Here is a 12,418-nt window from a genome sequence, read left to right on the forward strand (position 1 = left end):
GAGAACTGAAAAGTGCAGCATTTATATATCTAAGAAAACAATCTAAATGTCAAACCCTGTTAAAAGCAAAATAAACGTTGAAAACCATTTGTTACAATGAATACGCTATGAGAAGCAGCCACTGCAACTCTGCAGCATATTCTGTCACTGATTGACAAAAGCATCCAATACTAATAAGAAACCCTTTAAAATTAACTGCACTAGAAACGTGGATGTGTTAAATAAAGCTTCAGTTGTAATTGCTGCCAAGTTCTGACAGAACATAATACAGGCAAGCAAAGTCCATTGCTCTAAGCTCATTATATTGTAAAGAGCTCTCACAATACATTATTTTGATTGGTGTAAAAACAAACAAACAAAAAACCCCACCACAACATTAAACCTCTAAAACCTTTAGATAAATGATGATGACAAGAGTTGCTCAATGCTCATATGCTAGAAAAAAAACAGGTCACTGTTGTACAAAGCCAAAAAATGGACTTAAGAACAGGACTGGGAAGCCACTAGTTTGGGTTTCGAAATTTTTTTCCCATGATTTCAAACATCTCCCTGTTCCAAATCAGGATAAGAAAGAGAACAGTCTTAGAAAGAACTTCAGACTTCACATGCCTAAATGAGTGCAAGCACAGTTGTGCTATTTGACCAAAACCACTTTTTAAAAGTTTCCCCATCATAACTGATTAATGCTCGTGGAAACATTTTTGGTTTCTAACAACACAGCACTTTTCAAAAATCCCTCCCTCGCCTGACATACCCGTTTTGTTAAAAAGATATTCCTGGCTAGCTTTAAAGAAAACAGAATTAGCAAAACACAATTTAAAAAAAATTCTTTGTGAGGTTTTGTCATCACATCAAATTTTATCATTTCAACTGAAGCTGTGAATTATGCCACTTAAACCAGCATAACTGTTGTTTACGCACCAACTTAAATATAAATCTATCACATCACAGGCAGAAAATATTCACTGGTAAAGCAGTGCAAGAGGCTGCACAAAATCTGCGTCCATTTATCCAAGCGGGTGCAAAGTTACATTAACTGAGTTTCTACATTTAGAAAAGCATTAATTATAAAGTTACTTAATGGTTACAGAAATGTGCTGGAATATCTGCAAATTTAAGAGTTATTCTAACACCACTGCCACCAAAAATCACCATAGAAAGATACAGTAATTCCAGGTGGGATCAGAACTTCAAAACCAGACTTGATCCTGCAACATTCAGCCTAACATCTGTGCACAAGATGCTCATTTTCCTACAGGATTACAACCTAAAATACTTGGAAAGACTGACTAGAAACCAAAAGAGACAATTTCAACTTCTGCTCCCCACATCCATGAAATTCTAGTTACGTTGGATACGTCCGTTAGCAAGCAGACTTTGATCTCTAGTCTAGTTTCCATTTTAAATTATTTTTCAATGATACATTCTGAAACAAAAAAACATCACCAGGAACAGCTTTTATTTTCCTATAGTGTAAATTTTGCTAGATAGATCTTGAAGAGGAAAGAAGAAAAAAATAAACCCAAAAGAAAATATACAGCTCCTATCTGTAACTACAGAACAGTTCAGCATCACAGTTCAAAAACTAAAATGAGACCTATCAGCTGGGATGCATTCAGACACTCCCCGGAATCCCTCCTCCATTTATATGCCTGTCCTCTTCTGGGAGCAAAAAGAAAGGAATTTGAAGTACAGAAGAAACCCATTCTTCAGAGACTTGGATCTTTATATCATCAGTTTGGGAGGAAGAAAACAAAGAGAAGAAAAGAGAAGGAACAGGACATAAAGGTTTATCAGATATGCACTTGGAAAAGAATTGTAGCCTGTGTGAGGCTGTAGGAAAAAAAAAACACCTAGAACTCCGGAGTGAGTCACAGATCCATCAAAACAGCTCTTTCCCATGCAGTCAGCAGCAAGGAAAGCAAAAGATGTCTTGCTCCCATACAATTTAAATTGGCTAACAAGGACAGCACTCAAAAATTTTTGCTGAGAAGGCCAGATACAGCGAGCATACCAAGTGTATTAATAAAGGAGTGAAACATTGCAGACGTGTATGGTAACACTGTTATTAGGATCTGGTCAGCATTTCCAATAATACCCAGTTTTTGCAGTTCACTAAAGTAGTTCAGTAATTTCAAGTAATAACCAGAGAGTATTTAGCCTTCAATTTCAAGGTTTAGAGAGAGTCAAGTCAGCAGACAGACTACTCGATCTTGCTATGTAATAATTTAACAAGAATAAATGAATTTTTTTTCTCCTTTTTTCCCATCTGGTCTAACAATATGGATTGCTATAGAGCTGCTGCAGTGTTGTGACTGGAGAACTGTTATTTCTACCTAGAAAACAAATGAATTCCTAAATTCCTACTCACCCAAGACTCATTCAGTTGTGAACTGAGGCACAGCTAAGGTTAATCACTCCAAACAAATACATAACATACTTTGCAAAAAACAACTTTTACTGCAAAACAAATTAGGTCAGCCTCTTATCTGTTTATAGGGACATAAGTGAACATGCATTCACATTAAAGGCATATTAAAAATGGACAAAAACAACCAGAGACAGCATAGAAAAAATAAAAATCTACATTTCCAACTTTCATTAATTCTAGCAACTTTTATATGAGAGAGAAGAAAATCAGTTCAGGAAATGAGGATACATATCACAGAGCTGTGAAATGGAAGTTTTCTTTAAAGATTTCTTTCTGGAGTACATTGATACACTACGAGCAGTTCCAGTACACTCTCAATTATATAGCAAGTGTATTATTTATAGGCAGCCTGTAAAACATCCTGTGTCTTTTATTTTTTTATAATGAGCAGATAAGACCAGGGAACTGAACTCGAGGACTAGCACATGTTAACAAAGGTTAACAAATCCACCAGGTATACAGCAAAATCTTTCTGTGGATTCCTACCGGATCAGCGCTCTGCCTGCACGTCATCAGTTCAAATCCAGTCACACTAAGACGGGCTACTTGTTTTTTAGATCACAGATTTGCCGAGTTCACCTGAAAGATGGGAATCTAATTCATTAAAATAAAAATATAACTAATAGTATCTTCAACTAAATTCTTCAGGGAAAAAAATCTAGATTCAATCAACAAACTGGACTGCTGTGAGGTCCTTTTTGACTCTACAGTTTCTTGCCAGTCCAAGGTTTGGTTTATTAACTAGTTATTCAGCATTTTTTTTTTGCCGTCACAGCCATGTTTGCAAGCCTACACCTACAAGCCTGCCTAACCACATTTGTATCAGCACATTCTGAGAAAATCTGGGCAGCAATCCCAAAGCGCCTCTGCAGAGGATAGAATACCCAGAGGACCTGCAAACAGAGCATTAATGACAGCCCAAGATGATGCAGTCTGTGACAACTCACCTCAGCAAGCTGGATCACAGGAAGACCAGCCACATAAGTAAAGCTGGAGTACCCCATCAACCTCACAAAAACCTGCAACCCAAATGTGTTACCAGAATGAAGTCACATGGCAGGATGAAATGTATTTCATCCTCCACAGCTGCTCATTTAGTTTTTAGCCATTTCAGATACAGACACAGCCTATGTTTAGAGCCTGCAATGCCAATAACTAGTTACCTGACTGGTTAGAAGTTGAAATATAAAATAAGACTTTCAAGATCTCTTTAGGTCAATATCGATAGTTTCTATTACTGCTGCTGCCTTAGCTACTTGAGTCCTGTAAGTAAAGAGCATCAGTTTCCAGGCCTGTCAAACAGCAGCTTAGCTTCCTTCCTACAGTACCAGACTCATGTGACAGAAAGATCAAACAAATGGTGAAAACACTTAGAAAAGTCCCTTTTAAAACACGTTCAAACTCAAGACACGCAACCAAAAAAATTTTCCAGAAAAACTCCACGATATTAAGTACCCACTTCTAAATTTTCCTTTCAAGTATGCAACTAATTACAAAGCAGCAGGGCTTCTCTAAAATGAAAGGAAATGTTATAAAAGTAAAGGCAGGGAAACTGGCACACAGATGTCTGAATCATATTGAAGGCACTAGATGTGAACATGCACTTAAAAAGCAAAGCTACAGTGAACTGTCCACTTTATAACCACATCAAACATTGCCATGTTTATTTGGAGCTAAAAATGGACATGAGGAGTAAGTCACCACACAAATATAAAGATTTCCAGTGGACTGAAATAGAAAGTATCCACCTGTCTGCATGAAGAGGAGGAAACCAACTCTAAGTTCAGCAAACAGCTTAGAGAATGTTTTTGAGAGCACAACACAAAACACTAAGCAGGCTTCTGCAGTTTTCCACAACACACCTATTCGTTCACATCATATTGGCATGACGTGCCTTCTGCATCTGCACCATGGACTCCAGCTGCTGAACCACAGGGAGATACTGATCTCTTCCTATCACCTCCAAAGGAAAGAATTCCCCAGTATTTCTTCAGACACACGTTGCTCGGCTCAAATCTCCATCAATTAGGTTGCTATAACAGCAGTAGCTCCCCCTAAGACTGATATAAACAAGGTGAATCCTATGTTTCAGACAAGCAGCAGCTTTATATGTTGCTCTCTAAGATTTTTTTGATGATCCTTCCACATAATGGTGGTCACAAAGACAACTATTTCCTAATGCTACTGAGTTTAGGAATTAAGAAAAATAAATCCTTTCGTGACATTATGGGTCAAAAAGCAGCAGCTGATTACCATAGTTATTAAAACTAACTAGAAACAAAAAAGATGCAGTTTCTCATGCACAGGTAGCTCATTATTTAAGATAACTAGCAAAAATAAGCCACAGCTGCAGATAAACAAAGTTATAGGGTGCAATAGCTTAACAGCTCTCTGCTTAAAAATATTTTTTCTATATTTAAATCTATCTTCACTAATCTACAAACAAAAGTGATCAAAGAATAATTAAAAATTATTTCCTTCTTCCTCTCTAAAGTTTGATCGTGGGGGTGCATTACACACACCAAAAAAACCCCAATACAAATATAAACTACAAATATCCAAGTCCCAAGTTAACAACAAACAAGTTAACAGAAACTCTTGTGCTAAAAATTGCAGACTAAATGAATACACCTACAGACTTAAAAAAGTCATTTTGAATGAGATCACAAATGGCTAATATTTATGAGTCAAACACGTTACAGAAATCTCTTCTTTCCACTGGTAAACAAAAGGCTTTTTTTTTTGCCTATAACATCTACTATTCCCCCTTGTTTAGTGATACTTACGTGCATTAAACAAAAAAACCCACCTTTTTTCACTTTATTCTCCCAATCACATTATTTATGCACCAGGTCCCCACACACGCACTCCCAAAAAGGTAATGCAACCAAAAGATAAGAGTGCCTCTAAGAGCCACCATCTGTCACAAGCGTACTTAGTACACAGAACCACTCTCAATCCCAGAAAAACTGAAACTTCTCATCACAAGCCTTATTTTAAAAGACTACATAAGGTCTCAAAAAAAAAAATATCGACTAACATAAGTAGGAAAGATAGAAAAAGCCCTGTTCTTCACGCTGAGGAGAGACTGCTTCTTACATAAGCATTACCATATGCTTTAGGGCCGGTCTCCAGGAGGGAATCTTCCCACCTGACCGCCTCAATCCAGGCACACGACACAGCTCAGTGTCTCACCCGTAACGGCGTGCAGCGTCCGGCCACCACAGAAAGGGTTAGGGGATATTTACAGCCGGCTGCGGAAGCCAGAAGGTAAAGCCAGAGCCCAGAGAAGGAGGGGAGCACCGCAACCTCCACAGCGAAGCCAGCGCCTCGGTCACGACTGCAGCACCGAGCAACTCATCCTCTGGGCCTGAGTCAAGCTCCACCGCCGGGCTGAGCACACGTACGCATGCCTGCCGGCGTGCAAACTCTACGACCCCCGCCCCTCCGCCCCGCTCCACGCACACTCTCCAACCAGCGACTTATTTCCTGCCCGCCGCCTGCCAGGCGAAACTCTCGCATTCGTCCCCGGCGCTGCAGAAAGCCCCTCGCATCCTCCCCCGGGCCCCGCGCAGCTCCGCCGCCTTTGAACTCTAGTAACCCCCTGCAAAGCTCGCTGCAAGCCAGCGCCGGCGGAGGGAGGAGGGAAGGGGGGGAAAGGAGGAGGGAGGGGAGGAGGGGGGCGCTGCGCACAGGAAAGGTCGGGGAAGCCCCGCCGCACAACCGCGCACACGCGTGCGAGCAGCGGGGTACGTGGAGGTGCGCCCCGGGCTGTCAGCCCCCACGCGCGCGCAAGTGGCGGGGGCGGCGCGCGCCCCCCGCGCGCGGGAGGGGTGGGCGGGGGGCGCTTGAGCCCTCGCGACGCCCTATGGGGCGGGGGAGGGGCACGCGCGTGTCTGAGGCGGACGGGTGGGGAATCACCTGGGCCGGCGGGGTCGCCGCCGCCGCCGCCTCCTCCTGCTCCTGCTCCTCCTCTTGCTCCTGCTCCCCGGTGGCGCGGCGGGGCTCCGCGCCTCACAGCGACGGCGGCGGCTCGGTGCCCGGCGGCAAAGCGGCTCCTCGAGGCACCATGGCCGCACCGCGCCGCCTCAGGGCGCCGACACCCCACGGCCCCACAGACGGACGGCCATGGCCCCGCTGCCTGCGCGCGCCGCCTCGCACCGCGCATGCGCCCGCCCCTCCCGCAGCACCGCCCCGCGCGCTCGCCGGGGGCCGCCGGCGGCCGCCCGCGCGGGAACGGCGCGGGGGGGGGGGGATGGTGGGGAGCAGCGCGGCCGCGGAGAGGCCCTTTCCGCCCCCGCGCTGCTCTTTGCTGCAAACGTGTCCCGGGGTGGGGAGGCGGAACGCGCTTTTCGGGTGGCAAGCGCAGGTTTGGCCGTAGGAATTTGGCTGGAGAGGATACGCGCGGTTGCGCGCCGCGGAGAGGGCTCCGTGCCAGCCAGCGCGGATCTCTCCTCACCGCCGGGGCAGCTCGGCGCCAGCCGACCTCTCGCCACGCTGTTACCCTTTCCTATCCGCCCCCCCCCGGGAAAAGGCAGAGGTTTGGAGTTAAATTCCGATGGGAGACCAGGGGTTTAGTTTTGGTTGGGTTTTGGGTCCTCCCGGGACGCGAAGGACTCGTCAGGGCAGCTGCAAGTCTGAAAGATGACTCTCAAGAGTCGGCCAGCAACATTTGAGGTAGTGTCTGGGCAGATGTTTAAAAGGCAGCTCTGCTATTTTAATAATACTCTGTACTGGCCTCGTGGCACACAAAATGCTGTATTAATTTAAAGTACTAAGGCCGACTCTATTTTTTCCAGTGGCGTACTGCAGAATCTGTAGTCGCCTTTGTTGTGAGATCTACCAGAAAATCACCAGACTTTTTGTTCTGCATTGTCATTTTTCAGCTGGAGACCTGCACTAGGGACAGTTCCCTCACAGCACGGCCCCCTGTGCAGGAGCTCATGCTTCAGAGTCTGAGCTCACAGCCCTTGCATGAAAAGTCTCACTATATTTACTCATTTTGTAAAGGCTGTGTGGCCAGGCCCTAGCATGCATTCATAATTGCTAAGGAAAAAATTATGACCCAAGAGAAGTAATGTTTTTTTACCTTAATGTTTGAAAAATGACAAAGCCACATTGTCTGGGACACAAAAAAAACTTTGCTGCATTGAGGAGTGAGGGAATACACTGAACTGGAAAATCCTGTAGTTCACAAGGCTTGGGCTAGCCAACTTAATTGCTTTTTTCCTTCCATCTCTAATGAGAACTGGAGCATTCACGGATGTAGGTATTAACAATGCGTAGCCTCAACACACTGCCTTTATGAAGTACGGATATTAAAATACGGGGGTTAAGTGTCTGTCCACGTTCTGCTTTGCAAAATTACCCTTGTCTGAGTACCCAAAGGTTTTCAAACCACCAGCAGAGAAAGGTAGTTTGAACATGCCAGTGTTAACTTTTACCAAACCCGCCCTGCTGCATACTCAAGTGGTTGCACTTGGTGTTTACACTGGACCTGTCTTCACCCCAACTCTGGTCAGCCCAGAGCGCAGCAGAAAGGAGACCAAATGGCATGGCTGACGGTCTCTCACACGGGAGCCTTTGCTCAAGCACTGTAGAGGAGCTCAGCTTATTGATGCAATTTTTCACAAGCTTCAGATTTTAACACTATTTCAAAAATAACAGACTTTTTTTATTGTCAAGCTTTTAGTTTAAAGCTATCAGTTCATGCAAGGATTCATGAACTCAGTAATTGGTATCTTTAGAAAGAACAAATATGCACATCCAGCCACACTACAGACATGCATATACATGTGATTATTACTCATAAGCTCAGGCTTACATGGTTTATAGACACCCTCTGCACATGGCTTCTCTCATCCGCTCAGAGTTCTCTCCTAAGCAGTTAGTTTCCTCCTTTGTCACTTCACAGGACCCTTGCAGCTCTTGTTTTATGCACGTTTTTATTAATCACGCCACTATCACCTAATTCGTTTGTTGCATCTGGGGTAAACCCACTGCTCCAAATGCTGGGGTCCTGCAGAGAAGATGGGACAACAATGGCTTCACCTGCCTCCTGCCCCCCCACTGCTCCGCCTGGCTCAGCCTACTCACTATTGCATCACTGTTCACTAATACTTGCCAGTACCCCACTTCTTATCACAAGGAGTCTGAACCAGCTGTCATATAAGGCATAAGAATTTCAGCTTCATTTCTAGGGCCTGCTTGTCTTCTCATGCCGTACATGGAAAAAAATCATGAGTCACTTCTTTTCTGTTCTCTGTGGGCTTGGTTCAATGCTGACTGAAGTCAGGGGTGACGGTGCAGGATCTGCAAGTCCTACCGCCTGTCTTCAGTGCTGCTTCTGAGAAAAACCACAGCAAGCAGCAGAGAGAGACAAATATATATTTGCAACTGTGGACAGCGACAGGTATTTATGGGGTGGAAATCCTATTATTATTTTAGAAGTAATTATATCATGAATGTATTGCAGAAAATCACCCAAGTTTTTGCTTCAGTTTGCAAGCAAACGATAGGAACTGAACCCCACCTTTCTTTCATTCCATCGTCTCTCAGCATTTAATTCTGAAAATGCATTACTTCACAAAAACACAGATTTTTTTAATGGGCAGATCAGGTACGTGGTGTTACCGCTGTCTTGTCAGGCACATCTTTTTAAAAGCACCTCAACTTTCTGCTTCATTTCTCTGGAATTTTAAAAGCCTTTCCTGCATTTGACACTGGGTGGCTAAGAATTCTGAATTCGATGATTGTTTATCTCTCATTATTAACAGAGGCATTTGGATTCCAAACTTCCAGTGATCAGCAACTGAAGGGGGCCACTATGGTGACATCTCATTAAAACTTTCAAAAGACCTTCTCAGAGTTCAGATAATGTAGAAGCTTGATTTGTCCATGCGGATGGACAAATGCCAGCACCCCAAACTGCTTACAAAGAAATCCCTCATAAGAATTCTCAAGAGCAGCAAAACACATTGACATGGAAGGACACTGCATGCCTAAGGTGGACAATAACATGGGCAGTTTTATTTGAAGCTTTTTACAAGCCACTGTTTCAAGAAATATTCATACATACATAAGTAAAAGCAAAGGAATGTCTTAACAAGTAGGTCATATTGCATAATATCAGACAAAAGTTAAATAATGTAAAAATTAAGATTGTGTGCAAAACCTAATTTGGCACCTCACATGTATGCCTTGTAATACTGATAGCAGCCAGCCCCCAAAGCCTTTGTGTTCTCTTCTTGCAATCTTATCCCAGTCACTAAATGAAGGAACAAATAAACTTTAATTCCTGCAGAAACACATACCCAGACACAGGAACTGGGAGCGTTACTGGGTCCCGCAATAGCAATAGAATCAGTGCATCTCTTTCTCTGATTTACCTACTCTCACGCCGTAGCCCATCTCGGAAATTCCCCTGCTTTTCCCTATCTGTGATCCTATTTCCTATATTTCTCCTCATCACTTAGCTTCTCATCGACCCTCATTTTTCCTCTCATTCTCACTGCTTTTCAGAGCTCTTTCTAGAAATTCAGCTAGTTCAAGTTTCTCAATTTCACATTTATTTTCACTCTCTTCAGGAAACCACTTGTGCAGTATCTCTGATAATTACATATCTCATATGATTACATATATTTTTACCACTTTCACAACACTGGAGAGTGCTGACTCCAAACAAATAAACAGCTGCTGTGATTTACAACTTACCCAAAGGAAAGCCATACCAATCTCTGTGTTGAGAAGCTAGAGAGCAGGGTGGTGATGTAAGGAAAGTGATGAATCAGGTTTTGTTCGGCAAACAAAAAAATCACAGTTCTCTCCCAAGATCCCTTGCCAGTGGGGCATAATCTAGAATACAAAGAATCGAAGTAAATAAAATAAAAATAATTGGGCTGAATAGTGACAGAAGAATAACAGTTGCATTCAGAAAGTGGAGAATCATATGGTATACTGGTACAAGCCTCTAGTATTTGTAGCATCTCGCAGTGCCAACATTAATTAAATAATCCTGAAAAAATATCCTGTAAGGAAACTATATAAATATCATTCTAACCTCCATTTTACTGATAAGGAAACTGAGACAGAGACTTACTGTGTTAGTGATAACCTGAAAATGTGTTTCATTTCAAACTTGAGACACTTCCACATCTCCAGCTGAGCTGCCAGCTACTAAAACACATCACATTACTGAACACTGGAAATTCAGCTCTCGATGTTTTGCCCAGAGTCACACAGCGACTCAGAATCAGAGCTCGCATTCAGACGTAGCATTTCTAGGGCACAGTGATGGCAGTGTCCAGTAAACCATGCTGTCTGTTGTATTACATTGACCAGCACAGAAGGCTTGCACACACGTCTGCATTGGGCTGGAACCATTTGGATGGTAAAGACTTGAAGAGTTTGACGTTCTCAGACATCACTGCTTTTACCGCCTGCTTAGAACAAATTAAAAGACTGAGAAAAGGGATTGGGAAAAAGTAATAAAAGAGAAGGTATTGTAGGAAATAGTAAAAAGAGTTGAGAGGGGAAACCAAAAAGCGTAAAATGGATGAAGAGTAAAATACACTGATACCAAGCTGTAGTTTAAGCATTCTTCTATTCCCAGCAGAGAACATGGGCTGTGTTCTAGATTTTTTCCTAACATGGGTTCAGTTTAGAAGTGGGGTAGACAGGCACATATTCAAATGAGTTTTCTGAACCAAAAAGCAATTTGAAAAAAAAAAGTTGCAAAACCTTGAAATCTGGGATGTTGGCCCATTCATAGTCTGCATCACATTAACATCCGCTCTGACTCTCCACCATTAAAATCACTGAATATAACAAATATCTAGCATCACTCAGCCCTGCAATGTCATCACCTTTGCTTTCTAACTCCTTAGATCACATAAAGATGTGATCTAAAGTTTCTCTTAATTCTCAAAGCAATATTTTGAGCTTTTCACACTGTTTTAAATGATGATTTTAAAGGATTCTTACCTAGCATTCCCCAGAGTTGCTACTGGGAATTTTGCTCATATGCAGCGTGAGCAGCAATTTAGGCTTCAGTAGTTATGCACAGGAGCTTTTCCTCAAAACCGCTCAGAAGTGCTTGCTGTGAACATGAGATACTGGAAGTGAGCCAGCAGGCATCAATTTGACATGCAGTCACTTTTTTTTTATTTCACTCTGGAGCATTGTCCCAGGACATAGTGCACATCAAGGGGAACGGGAACGTACATTTGCTTTAGAATTTCCTCACTGCTTTTCCTTCCTCCTTGCTCTGCTAGAGTTTACCACAGTGTAAACCGAGAGAGTATCACCACAAAACAAACTCCTCAGTACAACGAAAAGGTTATGCTGTATGGGCTCTGCATTGTAATTATATGGTCTTAGTCAAATTACTTTACTACTTTGCACTTATTAATGTTAGGATTGAGCACCACCATGCGTTTTCATAGTTAAGTAAAAGGACATATTTATCTGTGCCACATGGATGTTGTCAGGATCAGAACATTTTTCAACAGCACCTAGCACAAGGATGCCCTAGTCATAGCTCAAGATACTAAAACATCAGTATCATACCAAAAATGAAATATGCCTAAATATTTATAAATACATTTTCATATTCTTCCTCAAACAGAAAAAAATCCAAACTCTACTTCCTCTTTTTCAAGAGAGCTTTTTAAAAGCCTACCAGAAAATAATATAAAATATATTTCAAATATTACAAATAGAGAGGCGATAATACTACATATAATTTTCATAGCCTGAATTTTTAAACAGGCCTGGAGGGTGCATAGTTTTATGACAAGGTGTGACTTTAATTACTAGTTGCAGCTTTGGAAGCTTTCCAGCACTACTGTAACGTGCTGCCTCCGTGCGGAGGACAACTGTGTGGCATTAAAGGAAAAAGAAAACCCTTTGTGACTGGGATACATACATAACGACTGGTTTTACAGGGATTTATGTGCAGTCAGAAGCTAAACTCACCACGAACAGTCA

The 12,418-nt window shown here is 42.6% G+C and overlaps 1 protein-coding gene across 5 annotated transcripts in view; it reads right to left on the reverse strand.

The window, feature by feature from the left end:
- RNF145 (ring finger protein 145) overlaps nt 1-12,105 on the reverse strand; it is a 52,946-nt gene extending 40,841 nt beyond the window's left edge. Inside the window, exons 1-3 of one of the 5 annotated variants that reach the window (XM_054841553.1) lie at nt 11,414-12,105; nt 10,530-10,869; nt 10,145-10,285 (exon numbers count right to left, since the gene is read on the reverse strand). In XM_054841553.1, the coding sequence (XP_054697528.1) occupies nt 10,145-10,159 (15 nt within the window). In that variant the 5' untranslated portion in view covers nt 10,160-10,285; nt 10,530-10,869; nt 11,414-12,105. Of the gene's footprint in view, nt 1-5,541; nt 5,557-5,626; nt 5,840-5,896; nt 5,915-10,144; nt 10,286-10,529; nt 10,870-11,413 lie in introns of those variants that run through there. The other 4 variants (XM_054841558.1, XM_054841559.1, XM_054841557.1 and 1 more) reach the window with 4 other exon arrangements.
- Between the last annotated feature and the right edge of the window lie 313 nt (nt 12,106-12,418).

The sequence above is a fragment of the Grus americana genome, chromosome 14 (genome assembly GCF_028858705.1).
Source record: "Grus americana isolate bGruAme1 chromosome 14, bGruAme1.mat, whole genome shotgun sequence".
NCBI classification, from domain to species: Eukaryota; Metazoa; Chordata; class Aves; order Gruiformes; family Gruidae; genus Grus; species Grus americana.